Here is a 20,224-nt window from a genome sequence, read left to right as displayed (position 1 = left end):
CCTGTTGACTTGAGTATAATGCATCTTAATGTATATGAGCAGTGATCTGATGCAGTAACTGCTAATAGAGCGCAATAGTGAGCAACATTTAAATTCACCGATTTCAGTTCTAGAAGTATTTTACCCACAGATTTTCTCATCTTTTTCTCGTTGCAAGGTTAAAAAAAAAGGTCATTGTGTACTTACAGTATTTTTTGAGGGACTTAACTATAGTTCTAAAAAACTCGATGTGACATACAGCCAAGTATGGTGCTCTGCATTTAACCCATCCAAAGTGCACACACACACAGCAGTGAACACACACCCAGAGCAGTGGGCAACCATTTATGCTGCAGCACCCGGGGAGCAGTTGGGGGTTCGGTGCCTTGCTCAAGGGGACCTTAGTCGTGGTATTGCTGCCCCGAGACTCGAACCCACAACCCTAGGGTTAGGAGTCAAACTCTCTAACCACTAGGCCACAACTTCCACCTTTTTTGTATATTTTATTATTATTATTATTATTATTATTGTTATTAATTAGTTTATTTATTTTTTGCATTGTAATTTTTTGGTGATTAAAGGGATAATTCACCCAAGAATGAAAATTTGATGTTTATCTGCTTACCTCCAGGGCATCCAAGATGTAGGTGACTTTGTTTCTTCAGTAGAACAAAAACAAAGATATTTTACTCAAAACGTTGCAGTCCGTCAGTCTTATAATGGAAGTGAATGGGAATCACAGCTTTGATAGTCAAAAAAACATACACAAACAAAACAAGCTAACTAAACACTGCAGCTCATGACAACACACTGATGTGTAAAGACACCAAACGATCAGTCTGTGCAAGAAACTTGTGAAATGACACGTCTTCTTCTTGCTTTACAGCAAATCGCAAACTTATGAGTGTATTACCAGCTCCTATCTCTCAAATGGACCATTGACACTCTATCTACAATCTCTGTTAGTAGTGTCAGTGGTCCACTTGAGAGAGAGGTGATGGGAATGCAATTATAAGTGTGTGATCTGATGTAAAGCAAGAAGAAGAAGACGACGAGTCACACGTTGGTTGTTGAGAAGAACGTACTCAGGACAGTTCGGACATTACGGTGAATCAGAGATAAAGAAACAATATAAATAAAGTTAAAAATCCTTATCTGTGTTCTACTGGCTGAACAAAATCAGCTACATCTTGGATGCCCTCGGCGTAAGGAGATAAACATAAAATTTTCATTTTTTGGAGGAAAGAGATTAATACTTCATGCTAGTACTAATACTTTTATTCAGCAAGGGTGCTTTAAATTCAGCAGTTAACCTTTTTATTGTAGCAAAAGTTGTCTATTATTTTTTTATTATTATTATTTTTTACTTTGTGTTTATCAAAGATTTGCCAAAAAGAATTATTAAGCAGCACAACTGGCTTCAACATTGATAATAATCAGAAATGTTTCTTTGGCATATTAGAATGATTTCTGAAGGATCATGTGACTGAATGATGCTGAAAAACAAGCTTTGTGTCACAAATTATAATTTATATTTTGATATAAACTTTTCATAATAATTATTTAATTAGAAAACTATACTCATTCTAATTTGTAACATTAACAATATTACTTCTTTTTTTATGCAGCCTTGTTGAATAATTAGATCATTATATGCAGAATGATATGCAGAAGCATATACAGTGTCTTCACTTAGCATCAGAGCTTACCTGCAGTTCAGTCTTGAAAGGTTTATACATTGACAGAAAAAAAAAATCTATGTCTGTATGATGTGCATGAATTTGATTTTTACTGTTCATTATAAGAGATTGAGGACAATGAATCTCACGTGATCCATCTTTTCATACAGGAACATCTGCAGTGACTTCCAGTGATTTTTTTTTTCTTCTTACCCAGCAGTATTCCATCAGTTCTCAAAGAATGCTGGGAATTCTTTTAAGTCTGATGACAAGTGAACCTTTGGCAACACACGTTGAAACTTACTTCTGACAGATCTGAATTCCAGTGTCACACACATTTTCTACTTTGCTCTTTTCCTAGAAGTTTGCACTCCACTCAACATTAATGGTACCGGCTCACGTGATTCAGCACTTTAAAAGGTCTTGCCCAGAGCAAATTGCACGGACATTTTGACTTGTGTACCATGTGTACTGTGGTGTGGGTTAAGAAAAGAGAAAAACAATGAAAAGGGGATTCAATGAGATGCTTTTCTGTAGCTCTTTGTGTCAAAATGGTAGTTATGTTCTGTGAATCAGAGCTGCCAGTCTCAGGCCAAGTGAAAATAGCATGTCAAAGGAGATGATGTGATGACGCCTGATGATGGATAGAGCTTTCTACTTTCTTTCTCTCTTTCCGCTGCCCCCGACTGTGCCACCATATTCTCGTTGGCCGCTACATGTTGGAAAAGGAAAATGAAATAAAATTGAAAAACCCATTTGGCCTCCGGTTCGGGTTTGCCAGCAGCATATTCCCCATTTCTGCATGATCCCTGCAGTCAGGAATTAGTGGAGAGTATTGTTTGTGGCAGACAGAAACAGTGAACAGGTGGTGTTATTGAATTTTAGATTTTGATTGAATTGAAACTGACATTCGCTTGAAATGACTTGGACTGTGAGAACATCACAAAGACGCTACTTGAACTGAAACAGGACCAAATCAGTTTTATCAATTTGTTTTTAAAAGTTGCATGTATGAAAACATCCTAGCAAACATTAAAAACATTGTAACAACCACATAGCAATGTACTCGTAACCACTCAAACACCTTAGCAACACCCTGGTAACCACACAGAACACATCCAAGCATTGTGGTAGTAAGTTTATACACTCACAGTAACATTTTACAGTAAATGAAAAGGTTTGGGAAGCACCGATACTAAATTTGTTAGCCGATATTGATTATTCTGAATTATATTTGCCGATAACTATACCAATAGTTTAGTTTTCTTAAGGAGAAAAAAATATCTCCCAACTTATGCTGTAATTCTATTATATTCAAAGATTTTTTGACAACAATCAAACTCATTTTATTTATATATAACTCCATTGCATATGTAACTCATGAGTTGTCTTCATGATATTCAAATAGTCATATATAATTAACAGCAAATAAGCTCCATCTGGTGTTTTTTATAGCTAACTAATTAACTGTGAACACTGGATAAGGTTTCTGCGGTAAATGCAACGTTAAGCGACATATTCACAAGCTTCTTTTTTTAATGTTTTTCTTTTGTTGAAATGCTTATTGAGAAGATCCTGTGTTATCAACTTTTCGTCCATGTTCTATTACTGTATATAATCAGCTCTGACCATCAGCTGTTTTTAAACAATCAGCTAGTGCAGATAATTGCTTTTATTGGCCAATACTGATTATTAGCCGATACATTTTTTGGATGTTGTAAATGTGCAGGAAGGCTTTTGTATTTGGTTGTGATGGGAGCTGATGCAGCAGTGCTGGTAACGGAGTGTAGAGCAGCTTTTTAATGTTCTAATGTCAACTAACTTATACTGGTAAGAATGAGAGTGATTAACATTTTATTACTGCCCTGCTGCTGACCTGGCACCCTCTTTCTGTCTAAATCACACTTTAATTCACTCAAGTGTTTTTTTCTCTCTCTACCTCCCTCTCCTTCTCTTCTCGGCTCTGGTACACACACACACACACACACACACTCTCTCTCTCTGCATTCCTACATGTCAGTCATATAACATGTTCTAAAACAGCATGTTCATGCCAGCAGGAGCAGATGTTTCCTGCATGCCTGATCCTGCGGGTCCCAACTGAGTCTCTCGTCCACCTCTCTGTGGACCGGCCCACCTCTCAACCAGCTCTCTCTGTTTCCCAGGAATAATCACTCCTTTCATGGTCTGCTATGAATGAGGAGTCATATATGGGAGAGAGACGGACTGCAGGAGATCAACAGATATTAACACGCTGTATGCATAACATGTTTAGATGGCGTCCTGGCCAAGAGTTGTTATATACCTGGAGAGAGCGATCCATTAGCATTCCCATTCGTCTCCATGGCAGGTACCAGGCAGCCCTAGACGTACATGACCTGAATGCTGCCAGCTTTGGTTCATAGCCGTGTTTTTTGAGCCTGTAAAATGCCAAATGACAGATCTCTCTATGTAAGAACTTTATTTTTTTATATATATATATATATATATATATATTTATATATTATACAATACATACATATTTATATTTAGTATTTTATATACACAGCATGTGTGTATGTTTGTGTGTATATATCGTAATTCCTATACCGTAGTCAAATAAACGCCGGGCCTCTTATAGTGGCCGGGGCGTGGTCAACACGGACAAATAAAGGCTGGTCTTAAATAAAGGCCGGGGAAAATTTGTGCAGCTGAGCCAGATAACGAAAGTACACGCCCACTGCCGGAGCGTTTCTCGTTCTCGAGTCAAGAACCGGTTGCATCGGTTTTCGGATCACCAGTACAGTACAACCAAGAACCGTTTCTGTCGGACGCGTCTGATTCAAGAACTGAGGAGCTGATGATACTGCGCATGCATGATTCAGCGTGAAGCAGACTGACACACAGAGCATCTGAACTGAACTGATTCTTTCGGTGAAATGCTCATTTTCACTCAATATCCTGTTAATCTTGAGTACCTATAGAGTAGTACTGCATCCTTCATAACTCCAAAAGTTTAGTTTTATTATATTCATAAGAGAAAGATAGTCTGTACCGATTTTCCAGGAAAAACACGACCGGCTGGAGGCGTGACGTGTGGGCGGAGCTAAAGAATCACGAGCGCCAGTAGGCTTTTGCATTAAGAGCGTTTGGAAGCTGTGACATTACCTTGAGGAAAAAAACATCTTCCAAAAAAAACCATGGCTAACAGTCAGATTCAGCGTATATTTATGATCCAGAATCAGATCCCGAGGCTGAAACTGAACGAGAGCAGCAGCAGCAACGACTCGCTCCAAGCGGGGCTCGAACCCGGGTCTCTGGCAGGGGAGGCGGACGCACTAACAAGGAGGCAGAGATATTTGAAGCAGTTTTACTCACCGCCTGCGGTTCCAACACACGATCGTGACCCTTTTTCGTTGGGATTGCATCATCTTTAAGAAATAAACGATACGCAAATCCGTCGTCAAACTGGGCCTTGTTTGTAAAACAAGCATCTTCGAAATGCAAGGAACAAACACAAACACTTGCGCAACTCCGTTGATGCTCTGTAAAAATAAACTCCATCCAATGGTCCCTTAAAGCTGTTTTTTCTTTGGTAATCTGTGCAGGGTTGTTTTGCCCTGGCAACCAAAAACACACTCCTTTTGTGACATTTCGCGACGCTCTCGCTGTGATGAGTGATTGTCTGTGCACAGCCTCTCTCTGCTCTGCTCTACGGGAGCGCGCACTCTTCCGGCAGACGTGCCCTTAGGACCCATATAAGGAATTTCTGCTCCATCTAACGTCACACAGAGCCATACTCGAAAAAACTTTCAGAAATTTGTGACAAACCGGAAGGAGTATTTTTGGAACAGAAATACTCCTTAAAACGTACAACTTAATTTTTGAAACTTTGTCCATGTTTAGCATGGGAATCCAACTCTTAAACAGTGTAAAAAAACTCAGTATGCATGAAATAGCATTTCACCCCCCCTTTAAGCACCACATACGAAACGCACACGGACTGCATACGCACTGCAGACGGAGTAACGTTATGTGTGAAACAGGCGTCTGAGTCTTGTCAAGGTTTCCATTGGGAAGCTTCTTAAAAAAAAATCCCTCTAGGCATACACACAGGTTCGAAGACTCGTTCTCGCCTTCGTCTATGGTTCTCGCCCCCTACAGTGCAATTCGGCTAGGTATACATCCGTGCTAAAATATCAAGGTGAAAGTCATCATAGCTTGCTTAGTATAGATCCAGCTCCCAACCCAACTTTGAGAATAGATTAACGACGATATTTTTTTTATCGCCCGATAAGAGTCTCACGTTAACGCCGATAACGGCTCACCACTAATATATATATATATATATATATATATATATATATATAAATAAAAAAAAATATATATATTAATTTTTCATTATAATTTTAGTAAACAAAAAATATAATTTTATTGTTGTTTGTTTTTTATTCATTTTTAAATGTCTATATAAGTTGTATAATTTACAAATAAATTATAATTAAAAAAATATTTATAACAGAAATTGTAAACAATTATAATTTTATGTCACTTTTTTCTTCTTTTTTTGTTTCAGTTTAAGTTTAAATAAATTAAATTAAGAAGTATTGCCTAGCCAACTAGCTCAGGGAATTATCAATTTTATTTTGGTTAATTGTTTTATTTCAAGTAATGAACATGTTTGTGGTTAGCTGTACAGTTTCTTTGACATTTTGTGGGTTATTTCTATTTCTATCAGTAGGAATTCCCATGCATATTTTGTTCTCATTAAAGTTGGTCACATGAATTTTCCATGCTGACCAACTTCTGTGTGAGCAGTGCTTTATACATCACTACACTACTGAGAATGGAAAACGGACCGTTTCCCCAACAAAATTTCATCTAAATTTCCTGAATGTGACCGTACTTTTACCCAACAATAAATATGAAAAAATACAGTTCATGTGCTTTATATGAAGATTGGATAGAATAAGATTTTGTCAGAATAAGCTTGACAAGTGAACGTGACTATGCTGATTAATGTCTGGCTCTGTTAGAGAATGATTGTAGGGTAGATGCTGTCAGGTAGCTCATTGTGCTCACTGCCCTTTAAAACAAACAGTAGCTCTGCTTGCGGATAAACTTAAGGGTTCTTCAAGTGCTCGACGTTGCTATTCATCCTGGCTTTCGTTTGATCAAGAGTCCTTAGGTTACCCAAGGCAGTAGAACAATAGAGGCGTAAAGAAGCCCTCAGGCCCCCCGCTGGACAAAGGGCCATTGTCTGCCGTCCTCCTGCCGTTGATGTGTGGTGTGCTTTGGTGCGGTGGACAGGACGGTGGAGTGGAAGGATCTCCACAGCCCCTCTGTTTATCTGAAAAAAAGAGCCTGTGTTCGGCCAAATCAACGCTCGTATTCTTCATGTCGGCTGGCATGCGTGGAGAGCCTCGCCGTAACACGAGAGCTTTGCAGGACGTACAGAATCAGGGGGTTTGTGAAGAGGATATTGAATTGCTTTCATTATTCCTTTGAACACTAAAAGAAGCTCTTTGTTGTGATGTGAGAACACGATAGGCTTGCAATGGCCAGTTTCGTCAATTATGCTGGAAACTATGCACCACGCATGCTCAAACTAAAACGTTTTTTTTATTATTATTATTTATTTTAATTTTTTAAATATTATTTGACTCTGAGTTTTACCACTCAAACAAGCTTTCAACAACATCCCATAGCAACGAACTGGACATAGTAGAAAGTAGATCGGAAATGATTATGTTGGCTGTAATATATAGCAAAGCTGTTACCCATATCTATTTATATTAAATAATGTGATTAAAATTATATATTAGAATGACTGCAAATCATAAATGATGCAAATACTTATAATAGCTGTTTAAAAGGGGGGGGGGGGACTATTTTGAGAGTGATTGCGGTAACATTAGTGCAATGTTTCAGTAACATTCACTGTAAGAGCATTGGCACATTTATTTAAATAGATTAAACTTTTTCAAAGAATAACCTTTATTTTCCTTACTCTGTGTGTGTGTTTGTGTGTGTGTGTGTGCATAGTTTACGAATAATCTTTTTTTAAAGAATTGTTACTAAAACCTGACTGAAAGATATCATTTGAAGAATATTTCAGTATTTACTTATATTTCTAATATATACATACGTGTGTGTGTGTGTGTGTGTGTGTGTGTGTGTGTGTCTATATATATACATATATACATTGCTGTTTGTTTCTTTATACCTTTTATATTTATTATTATCCAAGATTTCTGATCCTCCACTGGTTGTTAGTGAATAAGATACTGGGTTTGAGATGAAATAGTGTACATTGTTTCGTTCCTTTATTCCTTCGAACTCAAATAGAAGCTCTTTGTTGTGATGTGAAAACATGATCAGCTTGCAGTGGTGAATTTCCTCAATTATACTGTGAACTACACCATTGCTTTTCTAGTATTTTCTGGTTTTGTTTGACAAATGAATGCATGTGTCTTTCAGCTAAGCGTACTGTATGTAGAGCGGTCTGAAGGGTGCAGGATTACTGTATGCACGCTGGCCTGCTAGAGAGAGAGCTCGTTCACTGCCGTGCTGTACAGGAAGCGGGTAACCATGGTGATATTTACCTCAGCTCCATGCTTGGCTGCAGCGCTCTCAGATAACGTCCTGTTGGAATCGTTTCGGACCCCCGAACCTCATTTGTGCACTGAATGAGGAAAATCATAGTGATTACATTATTCAAATGGTAGAGCGATTGACCTGTTATAAGTGCCATACAGTCGGGCGACCTACTCATGTATTAAAAATGACATTTAAGAGATTACATTGTAGAAGTTGTGGTCTTTGTAATGCGCAGCAGTGAATATGTTTAATGGAGGAAACTCTTGAGTGATGTTACACCATTAGCCTGATGAAAAATGATTTGTATAGCGTTCATTTTTATCTGAGAGCATCTTTGCTTGCATATGACTTCACTGAGAATGAATTGACCCGTCACTAAAGTCCTTTCCCTGTGGTTTCTGTTGCAAACTCAGACGAGCTTTACAGAACTTCCTATAGCAATGAATTGGAGGGTTCAAATATATTTTTATTTTATTATTTAATTTAATTTAGTTTTATTTTATTTTTACAGAACAACCCTTATAAATAAATAAGATTAATTAAGATTTGGTGGGGACTGGGGAGTTATTTATTCACTTAAAACTACTAAATATATTTGTAATTTATTAAATCACAAGTAATTTATTTATCTGTCAATCTGTCAATTCATTAATTTATTCCTATGGTACTGTGTTTATTCAGAATTATTTATTCACTAAAAACTGCTAATTATATTTTTAATTCATTAAATTAAAATTATTATTAAGTAATAAATGTATTTATTTATTATTATCTTAATGAATTAATTAACTCAATAATTCATGCATTCATTTCTACGTACCTACAGTATGTGTTTATTATTAATATTCAAGCATTCTAATCTCTATTGGTAGGTGAATAGTGAATAGTGACTGAGAGGTTTTTGCCGTGGAATAGCATGCATTGAACTGTTTAGTGAGCTGGGTCTGTGTTGTTTGTCTTGCATCATGAGCGTGTCGTGTGCTCACTGTGTCCTTCACTCCCCGTGGAATAGCAAGACAGTCCTCCCTGTAACTGGATGCTCACTGCAGAAAGATCCCAGGCCACAGCCGACTCCAAACGTTCAACTTCTTTGTGCTGAAGAGCATGAGCACATTTATTTATTTATTCATTTATTTTTGGTTGCTTGGTTTTGCACAGGACACATGTGCGTGCACACACACACACACACTATCCCAGGCTGTTTTCTGTTGAGTCAGGGAAGCCATCTGCCACACAGCGATAATGGACCGCCAGGGACGCAGGGCCTGGTAGAACCAGAGATGAATTAAAACAGCGAGAAAATAGTGAATGCTTGGCTATGCTCAAGTCTTACCACGTTTTACAGTGTCTGTCGTCACTGATGTCAGCAGATGCCGTAAAAAGTCAGAAACATGCATTTTATGTGTTTCTCACCAGGACTGTGGGAAAATTTGATATGCAATATTGTGTAATATTAGGCTACGTTTCGAGCAGCGTGTTGCGATCATGAAACAAGGTAACTATCGGTCAATTTAAGGCATAAATCAATCCTGTCTCAAGACATGCTGGACAGCAACAGCATTGTTTAGTCTCCGGCCTTTTTATGTCTTCAGGTTTTTTTTTTTTTTTTGTGGTTTTGTGAACTAGGACAAAGTTGAGGTAGGTGGGCTTCAAAAGTCTGGAGGGACAGAAAGTTTAATAGGTTCTTTTTTATCTTCCTGGATCTCTCCACTGGGAGTTTTTGGAGAGTTTTGGGTTATTGCTTAGCGTTAGTGCGTCTCTACATGCTTCTGCCAAATTTGTCGTTTAAAGATACCAGAGCTATGCCATATGGTGTTATCTTGCTTTCCAGCGTTTTTATTTTATTATTTAAAAATTATAATAATATAGTTTTAATTATTTATTTGTTTTATTTGATTAAATTCAATGTGGCAAATTAGGTGCAGATTTTATTTGTTTGTTTGTTTTTAGCATAGGAGCAAGAAAACCAGAGGAGACATTGCTAAATGCCTAAACTTTTTTATATTTGAGTTAACCTCGGGAGGTCTAATTAAATACCAGCTATTTTTAGATTTTTAAAATAATTAATTATTTAAAAATGTAAAATATAATTTTATTAATTTAAACGGTTGTAACTGGTTAATTATGTCCTTTGTATTGATTGATTGATTGATTTATGAAAGTAATAATGTATGTATTATATATTTGTTTATATCAACCATGATATCGACATCATACAAACCAAAATGTATTTTAATTTTTAATAATTCCGTTGTGTGTCATTTGCCTTTTTTTTTGTAGTTTTTATTTGCTTAAATACATCATGTAGATTTTGTTACTTATTATTTTTAGTTATTTTAATACATCAAGTAAAACTACATTAAAACTAGAAAAGATGCCTTGGCGACTATATTATTTTCTTTGAAGTAATAGAAACTTTTTTTTTTAAATGGTTTCAATTGTAGTTTCAGTTTTGGTTAGCTATAATAACCCTGATTCCTTCATATATAAAAAACTTTGTTTTTCCAGTTCTGTGGCTTATTTTGTTCCAGAACTCAAGAATTTGTGTGGTTTTGAAATGTAATGATCAAACTCCAAAAGTTTTTACAGCAGCTGTTAAGCTGAAAGCATACCCTCCCTCGGTTTGTGGACACTTACCGTCTGGAGGTCGCTCCTTTGCATCTGCACACACACCAGTCATGATGAGATGTTTCGTTTGTTGATGATGTCAACGTGCAGCGTAACCCCACAACAAATTGGCTTTGGGCCGAGGTGACCGAGATGCATGATGGGTAAATTGATGAAGTAAAGCGCAGGTCAGGGAGGATAATGGAACAGAGGAAAACTCGCAGGCCGGAGCAGAGGCTTGATGACGAGGTCTTTTCCATTAACTCAGGGGTTTTGGGAGCAGGGTGAGGTTGCGATGCAGGGTTAACTCGTCTCTCTGAAACCCGCTTCACTCATCTGTCTGGATCACACCGCTGTTTGACTCCGAATCTCAACTCAATAAAAGTTGAGCAAAGAAAAGCAAGTGAAGCAACTTCCTCTGCTCTTATTAATCTGAGTCTGAATGTCGTTCCCTTTTTTTCTTGTTTATTTTACAGGCTTTTTTTGAGCAGCTTCGTTCAGTCTTATTTAGCTGGCGCTTTCTGTGAATACAGTACACTTCAGTGCCTCGGTGCTTTATTAAAAACACAAATTCCTTGTTTTTCATTGTGCACTAAAGTTTGATTATTAATATTGTTATCCAAGCATTTAGGGTGAATATGCTTGTGTAATTGCTTGAAAACAACAATGTAATTTTTTTTATTTATTTATTTGTTTTATCATTATTTTATTTTATTTCAGTTGTGTTTTATATTTTGTATTTTATTAATTAACTATGTAAGGTAAAATGTGAATAGCTAGAAAATGACAGCTTAATTTGGAGTAAATTGTGCATCAATTTTATTTTATTTATTTTATGAATTGGCTATTTAAGATTAATTGTGAATTGTTTGAAAAATAATTAAACGTGCATCGATTTCATATATTGATTTAGTTATAGCTTATGAATTGACTTTGGAAAATGACATTTTTAAACTGTCCCAAATGTTTTTAACAGGGTTGCAAAAATGACTTGTAAAACATTTAATTAGACCTCCTGAAGTTGATTCAAATATAAAAACATTCTGCAATTACGCTGTTTGATGAAGCCATTGAATCTTTCTAATCTTTTTGGGCTGGGTTTAAATCTCATTTTATGGTACACTGTATATGAAGGAACTTTAATGAAGGCATTTAGTAACTGTCTCCACGACACTCTTCTGCTAAATAATGAATCCAATCCTAGTATATAACATGAGTACTTCTTAGAACTTGAGAAATACTGATTATAAGAGCCGGACTCCCTCACAATGTGTAATTAGAGCCTCATAATTTCAGCCGTGCAGAAAACGCAGAGGAAATCGCAAAAACCAAGCGTGAAAGCAGGAAACCTGACATAAACACACATAAGTGTCATTTACATATTTTAATTACTGTTATTGAAATTTATATTATAGGGTAGAATATTACTTTTTTATTTTAAATAGAAAGTAATCCGAATCTGGAATTGGTATAAAGTAAAATTTAATTTGTAACATCGTAAAATGAGCCATTAAATCCAGGGTTTATGAACCCATTTTGGAAGCTGCAGTAAATTGCTCTGCTTTTTCTAATTTATTTAGCATTTTCTTTTTGTGTTGTTGTGTTTTAAGGTGGCTTCACGTGTCCATTCTTTTGTTTTTTGTGATTGGGTGAAAATTCCCACTGATAGAAGCTGTTCATATGAGCTGTTTTGTGTGCTACAGTCTGATCTCAATCATATGTATTGTGTCTTTGCAGGCGGCGGGTCTTTCTCCCGGTGAGACGCAGACTCCGAGTCTCCTGTTGGCTCCTGGAGTGAGATGGGGCCAGACCCCCATCAACCAGTCCACCCCGTGGGAGACCGACGAGCCTCCCACCAAGCAGCACAGAGAGAGCGACACCACAGGTACATCAACCTCCGTCTTCATCTGTTCCTTCATACAGATGAGGACAACAGACAGGAAACAGTAGGTTTCCTTTGGATGAGCTTACAATGTTGTATTCCTCTTTTGAAAGTCAATTTGGATGCAGGCTGCAGCTATATGAATGAATTAAATCATAAACAGTGTTTTAAAACAAATAGATTTGATTTTACTCAACCAGTTAACGGTCAACATCACACTATAAAATGAAATAAATAGAAATAAGATATTTTCCCTCATAATAATACTTACATTAAAAAAGACAATTGAGAACTTTTTATTTTTTTTTATTTTTACAATAACAATATTGTGAAACATACCTAAAAAATAAAATAAAAAAATTATTTATATATATATATATATATATATATATATATATATATATATATATATATATATATATATATATATATATAGTGAAGATTAAAAAAGTCTTTATAATTATCATTATTATTGAAGATATTCAATACAATAAATAATACAACATGCATAAAACTACTTTCAATAACATTTTTGTGGAAACTTTTGTACAACTGTCAAAAAAACATCAACAACAATAATAATAATAATTATTTTTATTATTATTATTTCAGATAAATAAATAATTTTAAAAATAAAAAACTTCAATGTGGACAACTCTGTATTTATATTTATATTGTATATTTTATACACTTATTATCCCAAGCGACTAATCAGTAAATCACATCATAATCATGTCTTAGTTTTTGGTTGCAGATTGTGGAAGAGATGTGTCTTTAAATGGAAAGGAATGTGCTCTTGACCAATCCAGGATTAAACAGGTCTCAGATTCATGAAATGGCCATAGTGACGTGCACCTAGTTATGACGTTTCCCTGCTCAAATGAGCTTACATGGGCTCATTCGTATTGAGTTTTGGAATTCATCATGGTGTAGCATCAAACACAAAAAAGGCATATTATGCCTTTATGAGGCATAATGAGGGGTCGACTACAGTAATGCACTTTACACTGACGCTTCCTGTCTGTTAATAAAGACAGACTGCTGGCCTGACTAGCCTCTCCTGAGTGATTATACGTGCGCAATTGGACATCGCTGTTGAGGAGGACAGTTGTGTTTTGTACGGGCTTCTCTCAAGCCCCCTGGGGCCTCCACAGGGGCCCCCCGCTGATGCGTTTAAGCAGGAACCGAAGTCTCACAGAGGGAGGGAGCGTTAGCATTGTGTTTCGCTCTACAGAGACACGCTTCCAGCACCTTCCTCAGAAACACAAAGTGAGATGTCACTCAACTTCCCCTCATTCGACAGCACTCGGTGTAATATGACATATCTGAAGCCCAGATCTGCGTCCCATTAGCTCAGAGACAAAAAAGCAACATAACGACTCTGCGGGCATTAATTAATCATGACGGTTAGCAGTGTGCAGTGAGGAAGTCATTTCGGAAAAACTTTTTCCCAAACTTTCACAAACAATTGACTCTCGCATGATGCTGATTTGCACTTTAATTTAAATTAATCAAAAAAAAAAAACCTTGCAATAATTAGTGGCTGATTTAACTTGAGAAAAAAAGAGATCTAGACTTTTCGGAAAGGACTAAGGACTCTTATGAAACAACTATTTTATCCCCTGCACATTGTAATTATATGAGCAATCAGCGCTAGGATCCATACTGCTAATTTCATTAGCTTTTCAGCACTGAAGCAAGGGCTATAATTGAGTTTCATTCTTATTTATTTATTTCTTTAATAATCTAATGATAGATTTTTCATCAAAAGACTTGATTGCGGTGCACAAATCTGCAGAAAACGCTCAAATGCTCTGGGAATTACATTTTTGGTTAATAGCACTTTTGTGTCTAATAGACTAGGAAATATTGGACTTTCTTTTGTTAGCGTGTCCGTGGCAGTTGAAATTGAGTGCAGCTATCCTTTAGTTTGTTCTGAATTATGCACGCACATCATTCAGGCTGCGGTGAATCTATTCCCGCTAGTATATTTCTGTCTCTTCAGACTAAAGTGCGGTGAAGGCCAGTGTAATGATTAATGTTTTTTAATCTTTTCCCCGCCTGGTGTATTTTGTGTTATGGACCATCATTGTTGAGGAGCTATTTTTGCAGCACAGGAGGAAGGGCATTGGGCCACAAGAGCACATATTCATGAGATAAATCTGCCATGTTGCATTGTGAGTAAACTGTACGGTAAACCGTAGCAATCTAGTTTCCATCCTGTGACCTCATGCTTAAAAAGAATCAATCTGAGACTGAAAAGTATAGTTAAAAATCTAAATTGTGTTATTATTTACTCATCATTAAGTCATTCCAAAGCCATAGATGCTCTCTGTAGAACACAAAAGAGATATTTTGAAGAATTTGTCAGTGGTTTTTGACCATACAATGAATGCCAATGGGGTCCATGTTTGTTTGGGCCCCAACGTTCTTCAAAATATCTTCTATTTTGCAGAAGAAAATTAGTTTTGGAACGCCACAAGGATGAAGTTCACTTAGGGTTCAGAATCAAATCTTTAAAGGAGCACTCCACTTTTTCTGAAAATGGGCTCATTTTCCAACTCCCCAGAGTTAAACAGTTGAGTTTTACCATTTTCAAATCCTTTCAGCCGATCTCTTTTAGCTTAGCTTAGCATAGATCATTGAATCTGATTATACCGTTAACATCTGACTCAAAAATTACCATAGAGTTTCGATATTGTTCCTATTTAAAACTTGAGTGTTATGTTGCTACATCGTGTACAAAGACCGAAGGAAAATGTAAAGTTGCGATTTTTCTAGGCTTAGCCTTAGCTAAGCTTAATGAGTTACCGCCAGAAATGTAGATCAGCTGAATGGATCCGAAAACAGTAAAACTCAACTGTTTTACTCTAGGGGAGTTGGAAAATGAGTCTATTTTTAAAAAAGTGGATTCTTTCTTTAACACCCAACCTAAAGATACCAAACATAGGCATAAGGATACAGCCACAACCTGAACAGCTTTTGTGACGTATATTTTCTTCTGAACTTACCAAACATCCAGAACAATGCTTTGTGCTGGACTGAATTTGCTTGTTTTATGTATACATGTGGTATTTTTACCCACTTATAACTCACAAAGACCTTATAAAATCCTTTAAAATTCCTCTGTTGCACACTTGCAGATCTTCTGCAAGGAAAAAGCAGTTCTGAAGTTTGTACCAAACGATGATAGGAAACACAGATGCAACATGCATCGTTTACACCTTCATGTGGGTATAGAAAATAATCACCCCTTCAAATAATCACATTTTGTTGCTTTGCAGCCTGAAATAAAGACGGATATGGTTTTTGTTTTATCCAGCTGTTTTTTACTCAGTGCAACATCCAAGTGAAAGATATAACACCAAGATATATTTTATATTTTATATATATATATATATAAAACTGAATCACAGATATAAAGGGGGTTGATTCTTTTCTATATCCACTGTAAATCAAATCCTCTGTCAGAGGAGGTTTTCACTGGTGTGTAAGCACCCATAGGATCTGCTATCATAACTCTGTCTGCCTTTGCAATTATAGTGATAGTGAAGAGATGAATATAAACAGTAAGAGCATGTTTTTGCTTCTTGTGTATGTGTTTTAACCTTGGTGCATTACTTCATTGCTGAATGACTCTGATGTGACCCTCAAAAGATGAATAATGCATAAAGAAATAAATATTTTCCATTGGATGCCCTTGTCACAGTGGAAAATGCAGTTGTTATGAGTAAATCCCACATCAAGAACCAAACCCTTGTTCTGGGTTGACTCAAGCACTACCAGGTCACAGCTGGAAAATGAGAAAATCTGAGAAGAATTAGACCTACATGTGCCTCTGAAGAATTGATATCACATTATGAGACCATCTGTACTTTAACTCTGCTCTCTTCTTGACAAATGGAGAAAAAATATTATGACTCATTTCTTTTCTACAGTCAGATGCGGTTTAAATGTCAGTGTCTGCTAATAGCTTCTACTGTACCTCTGAATAGCAATAGCAAATAGTTAACTGCTGTGACTTTACCTGCTGATTACTTAAAAACATGGTTGGTGGTGACTAATGGGTTAAAGTCAAAAATATATCAAAATTGACCACATTTGTTTTATTAATAGACTACTCTTCAAAAGTTAGGGGTTGGTATTTATGCTCACCGAGGCTGCATTTATTTGATCACAAATACAGAAGAAACAGTAATATTGTGGAATGTTACAATTTAAAATTACTGTTTTGAATTGCAATATATTTTCAAATGTAATCCATTCCTTTGATGCAAAGCTGAATTTTCAGCATCTTTACCCCAGTCTTCAGTGTCTGATGATCTGTCGGAAATATTTTATTGTGCTGATTTGCTGCTCAAGAAAATGTTTTGTTATTATCAGTGCAGGTGTGCTGCTAAATATTGTTGTGAGGAAAAAAAAAAAAATGTGATGTTGGTTGTCCTTGACTTGGTTTTTCGTGCTCCTCAGGGCCCCCATGGGTGCCTCCAGTGGTGGCAGCCAGTCAGCCCAGCCTACTGGCACATTCATATGGGATGCCTCAGCCGCCCGCCTACAGCCAAGGAGTGTCCGTCCAGTCTCCAATCATCGGTGTAACCCCGGCCATCCAGGCGGCCATCCCACCACACCATCCACTCATGTCTGCCCACTTCCAACTTCCTCCCCTCTCTTCCCAACCGCCAGGCAGCCTGGTCCTAAACCTACAGAACCAGTCACCCTATGCCACCAGCCAACCTCCAATCACCCCTTCACCCCTAACGACGGCCGGACAGGTAGTTCACCCTGCCCCTCAGAGCATGGTGGGAAACGGTCACATGACACATGCGCTCATACAGCCACCCGCTTTGCCTTCTGCTGCGCTGCCGCTAACGAACGGGCAGGCAACCACTCAGCTGGCCTCAGCCAATCAGGAAAGTCCGAATAGGCTTCAAATGCTCCGTACAGTCGGAATGGGGAAGTACGAGTTCACAGACCCGAGTCATCCGAAAGGTAAGCGCTTCTCGTGGCTTGTGCGTTTGCGACTAATGAACATGCCCAATATATCTTTTTCAGGGATTTGCGTTTGATGCCGGCAAGAAAATTGACCACAAAAGTGCTGACGAGACATTGTTAAAATCTCCTGCGTAATAACCAGCGGTGTAAAAGCATCTCCAAGGTCGTGGATTCAGTCCTGAAACAACTGTCACATAAGCAGACCTACCTCTTGCAAACTTTTATCCCAGTTCCTGATAGAGTCTCCTGCTGTGAATTCTTGGTGGTTTTCAAGGCTGTAAATCATTGTTTGTACAAGATAACCTTGGTCGAGACTCTGTCAGTCCAGAAACAGATGTTGCATATTCCCTGAGCAATTTTCACATTTAATGAAGCTTTTAATCTAGATTTAGATTGGCTTTCTAAGATCATTTGTTTTTTTTGTTTTTTTTATGAGCTCTATAAAACGAGTGCAGTTTACTTTCCACATCGATGCAACTAGCAGTTGTCTCATAAGATGCAAAAGAGACAATTACATTAGACTTGCATGCATTTTTGAAATGTAACTGCTTAAAGCACAGTTAAATCAGTGGCACTGAAGCAGATTTGGCTCTCCTGTCGTGAAAACTAGGCTCTGCTTACATAATACTGCAATCCAAATGGTTTATTTCTCTGTAAATGAAGGCTTATTCATATCAGTGCATGCAAATGTTTATTTTTATAGTCTTCCCTGCTGATAAACAACAACAACTTAAAGTGCCACTATTATGGATAATGAAAGGTTCAAATGTTGGTTTTGGGAGTCCCCAACAACAGGTTGACATGCATGCAAGGTCAAAAAACACTTTCATTTTCTTATAATATGCATTTATTTGTTTACCTTATTTGCTCAACAACTCTGCGCATGCAACAAGTGGGCGGGCAATATGCTAATGTTTCCTGTTGACATCAACATGAAACAGATTGGGATTCGTTTTAAAAATGGCATTTTTAAATGATTCAGAGTCAACAATTTCTTTTTTGAGACAATAACTGTATACATGGTACACTTTCAGATTTAAAACTTTGTTGTTTTCATTCAATTAGAACTATGTTACACACTGCATGAAAGGTAATTTTAAAAAAAATCCATAATAGGGGCACTGTGTTGGTCTAAGCTGGTTTAAGTTGGTCTTGCCGGTTTTCCAGCCTGACCAACCTAATAAAACCGGACAAAACTGCTAAAAACCATCAGGTAAGACCAGCCAAACAAGTATGGAGTCCAGCTAAGACCAGCAAACCACCTAAGACAGATTTAAGCTCTTTTTGTTAGCAGGGGTTTTCTGTAGTCTTCTGATACAAATATATATTTGTTGCAATATTGCATTGGTATTTCAGGTCCTCGTCTAAATATTTTATTTATGTGTTTGTTTATACATATTACTTCCTATAGTTCAGTAAATGAAGAAGCAGATCATCTCAAAAAAAAAAAAAAAGATCTCAGTAACATTACATTTTTAAGTAAATCAAATTGCTTGCAAGCTCAATGAACTCCACTTTTCAGATCGCTTTGAATTTAAATACTTACCAATTTGAAAATGCATAAAATTGAGTAGAAACATCAGCAACTGCATGTTAAATGAAAGGAAACAGATTTGTTCTAGAATAATAATTTTTGATGTGTGCATTAGAGAGATAAAAAATGACAAAAACTATTTTCTCATTCATTTGCTGCAGTATCAATCACAGTCCAAAAAAAAAAAAAAAACATTGAATGGCAGTGTATGGCTTTGGTGGTTATCTTTTTCCAGCTCAATGAATTCCCTTCACTTTCTTAATTAGCTAAAAACAGCTGGGTTCTCTTGACTTTGATGGTTGGCTGATTTATTCACTAACACGTTTCACCTTGTTGACCAAATTAGCACAACAGGGCAATTTAGATCGAAGATCTGGTTGACAGAGAACTTGGATTCCCTGGTGGTTTTAGTTCTGTTTCCTGCTGCTAAATCCCTTTAAAGAAGCGCAGATCCTTCATGGGTCAGCACACACCAGCAAGGCTTTCTCTCTTAATACAGCTGTGTTGTGCTTAAGTGCAGTGGGCAAGGTTAGCAGCAGCAGCCGCATGAGGGTGGCTCCGGTCTGTGATAACATGGGTCCGGAGGGTCCTTCTTTGTGCTCATGGATGTTTTTAGAGATGGAACATGTTCCTGTCAAATAATGCTGAGCGTGGAATGCTTTATAAAAACTTTGGACAGTCTGTGCCTCCTGATGTTTCATACGGCTTCATTTGACCAATTTGGGCTCATTTGGGATTGTTTGGCTGTTGTCCAGTTGGGAAATTGTCTCAGCTTCGGTCCGTTAACAGACCATCTTTGTCCATATTACACTCAAAATGGCAATAGCTAGAAGAAAATCAGCTGTTTGATTGGCTAGTTTTAGAGATTTTTTTTTCTGAGTGAGACGGTGCACTAGTACACCGGAAAATCTCTAGAAAATCTGGATAGTGGAAGGAAATCTTTGAAAGATATTTAGATGTAAACTAGATATC

General features: G+C 37.1%; 1 protein-coding gene across 4 annotated transcripts in view; it reads left to right on the top strand.

The window, feature by feature from the left end:
* The window catches only part of LOC127938499 (kelch-like protein 29), a 215,684-nt gene that overhangs the window by 108,091 nt on the left and 87,369 nt on the right, over nucleotides 1-20,224 (top strand). For 3 of the 4 annotated variants that reach the window (XM_052535155.1, XM_052535154.1, XM_052535157.1), the window contains 2 exons: nucleotides 12,582-12,729; nucleotides 17,197-17,715. In XM_052535155.1, coding sequence (XP_052391115.1) covers nucleotides 12,582-12,729; nucleotides 17,197-17,715 — 667 coding nt within the window. Of the gene's footprint in view, nucleotides 1-6,764; nucleotides 7,104-12,581; nucleotides 12,730-17,196; nucleotides 17,716-20,224 lie in introns of those variants that run through there. The other variant, XM_052535156.1, reaches the window with a different exon arrangement.

Source organism: Carassius gibelio, chromosome A20, assembly GCF_023724105.1.
Source record: "Carassius gibelio isolate Cgi1373 ecotype wild population from Czech Republic chromosome A20, carGib1.2-hapl.c, whole genome shotgun sequence".
Taxonomy (NCBI): Eukaryota; Metazoa; Chordata; class Actinopteri; order Cypriniformes; family Cyprinidae; genus Carassius; species Carassius gibelio.
The sequence above is the reverse complement of the archived record's forward strand: the minus strand, read 5'-3'. Positions and strand labels throughout refer to the sequence as shown.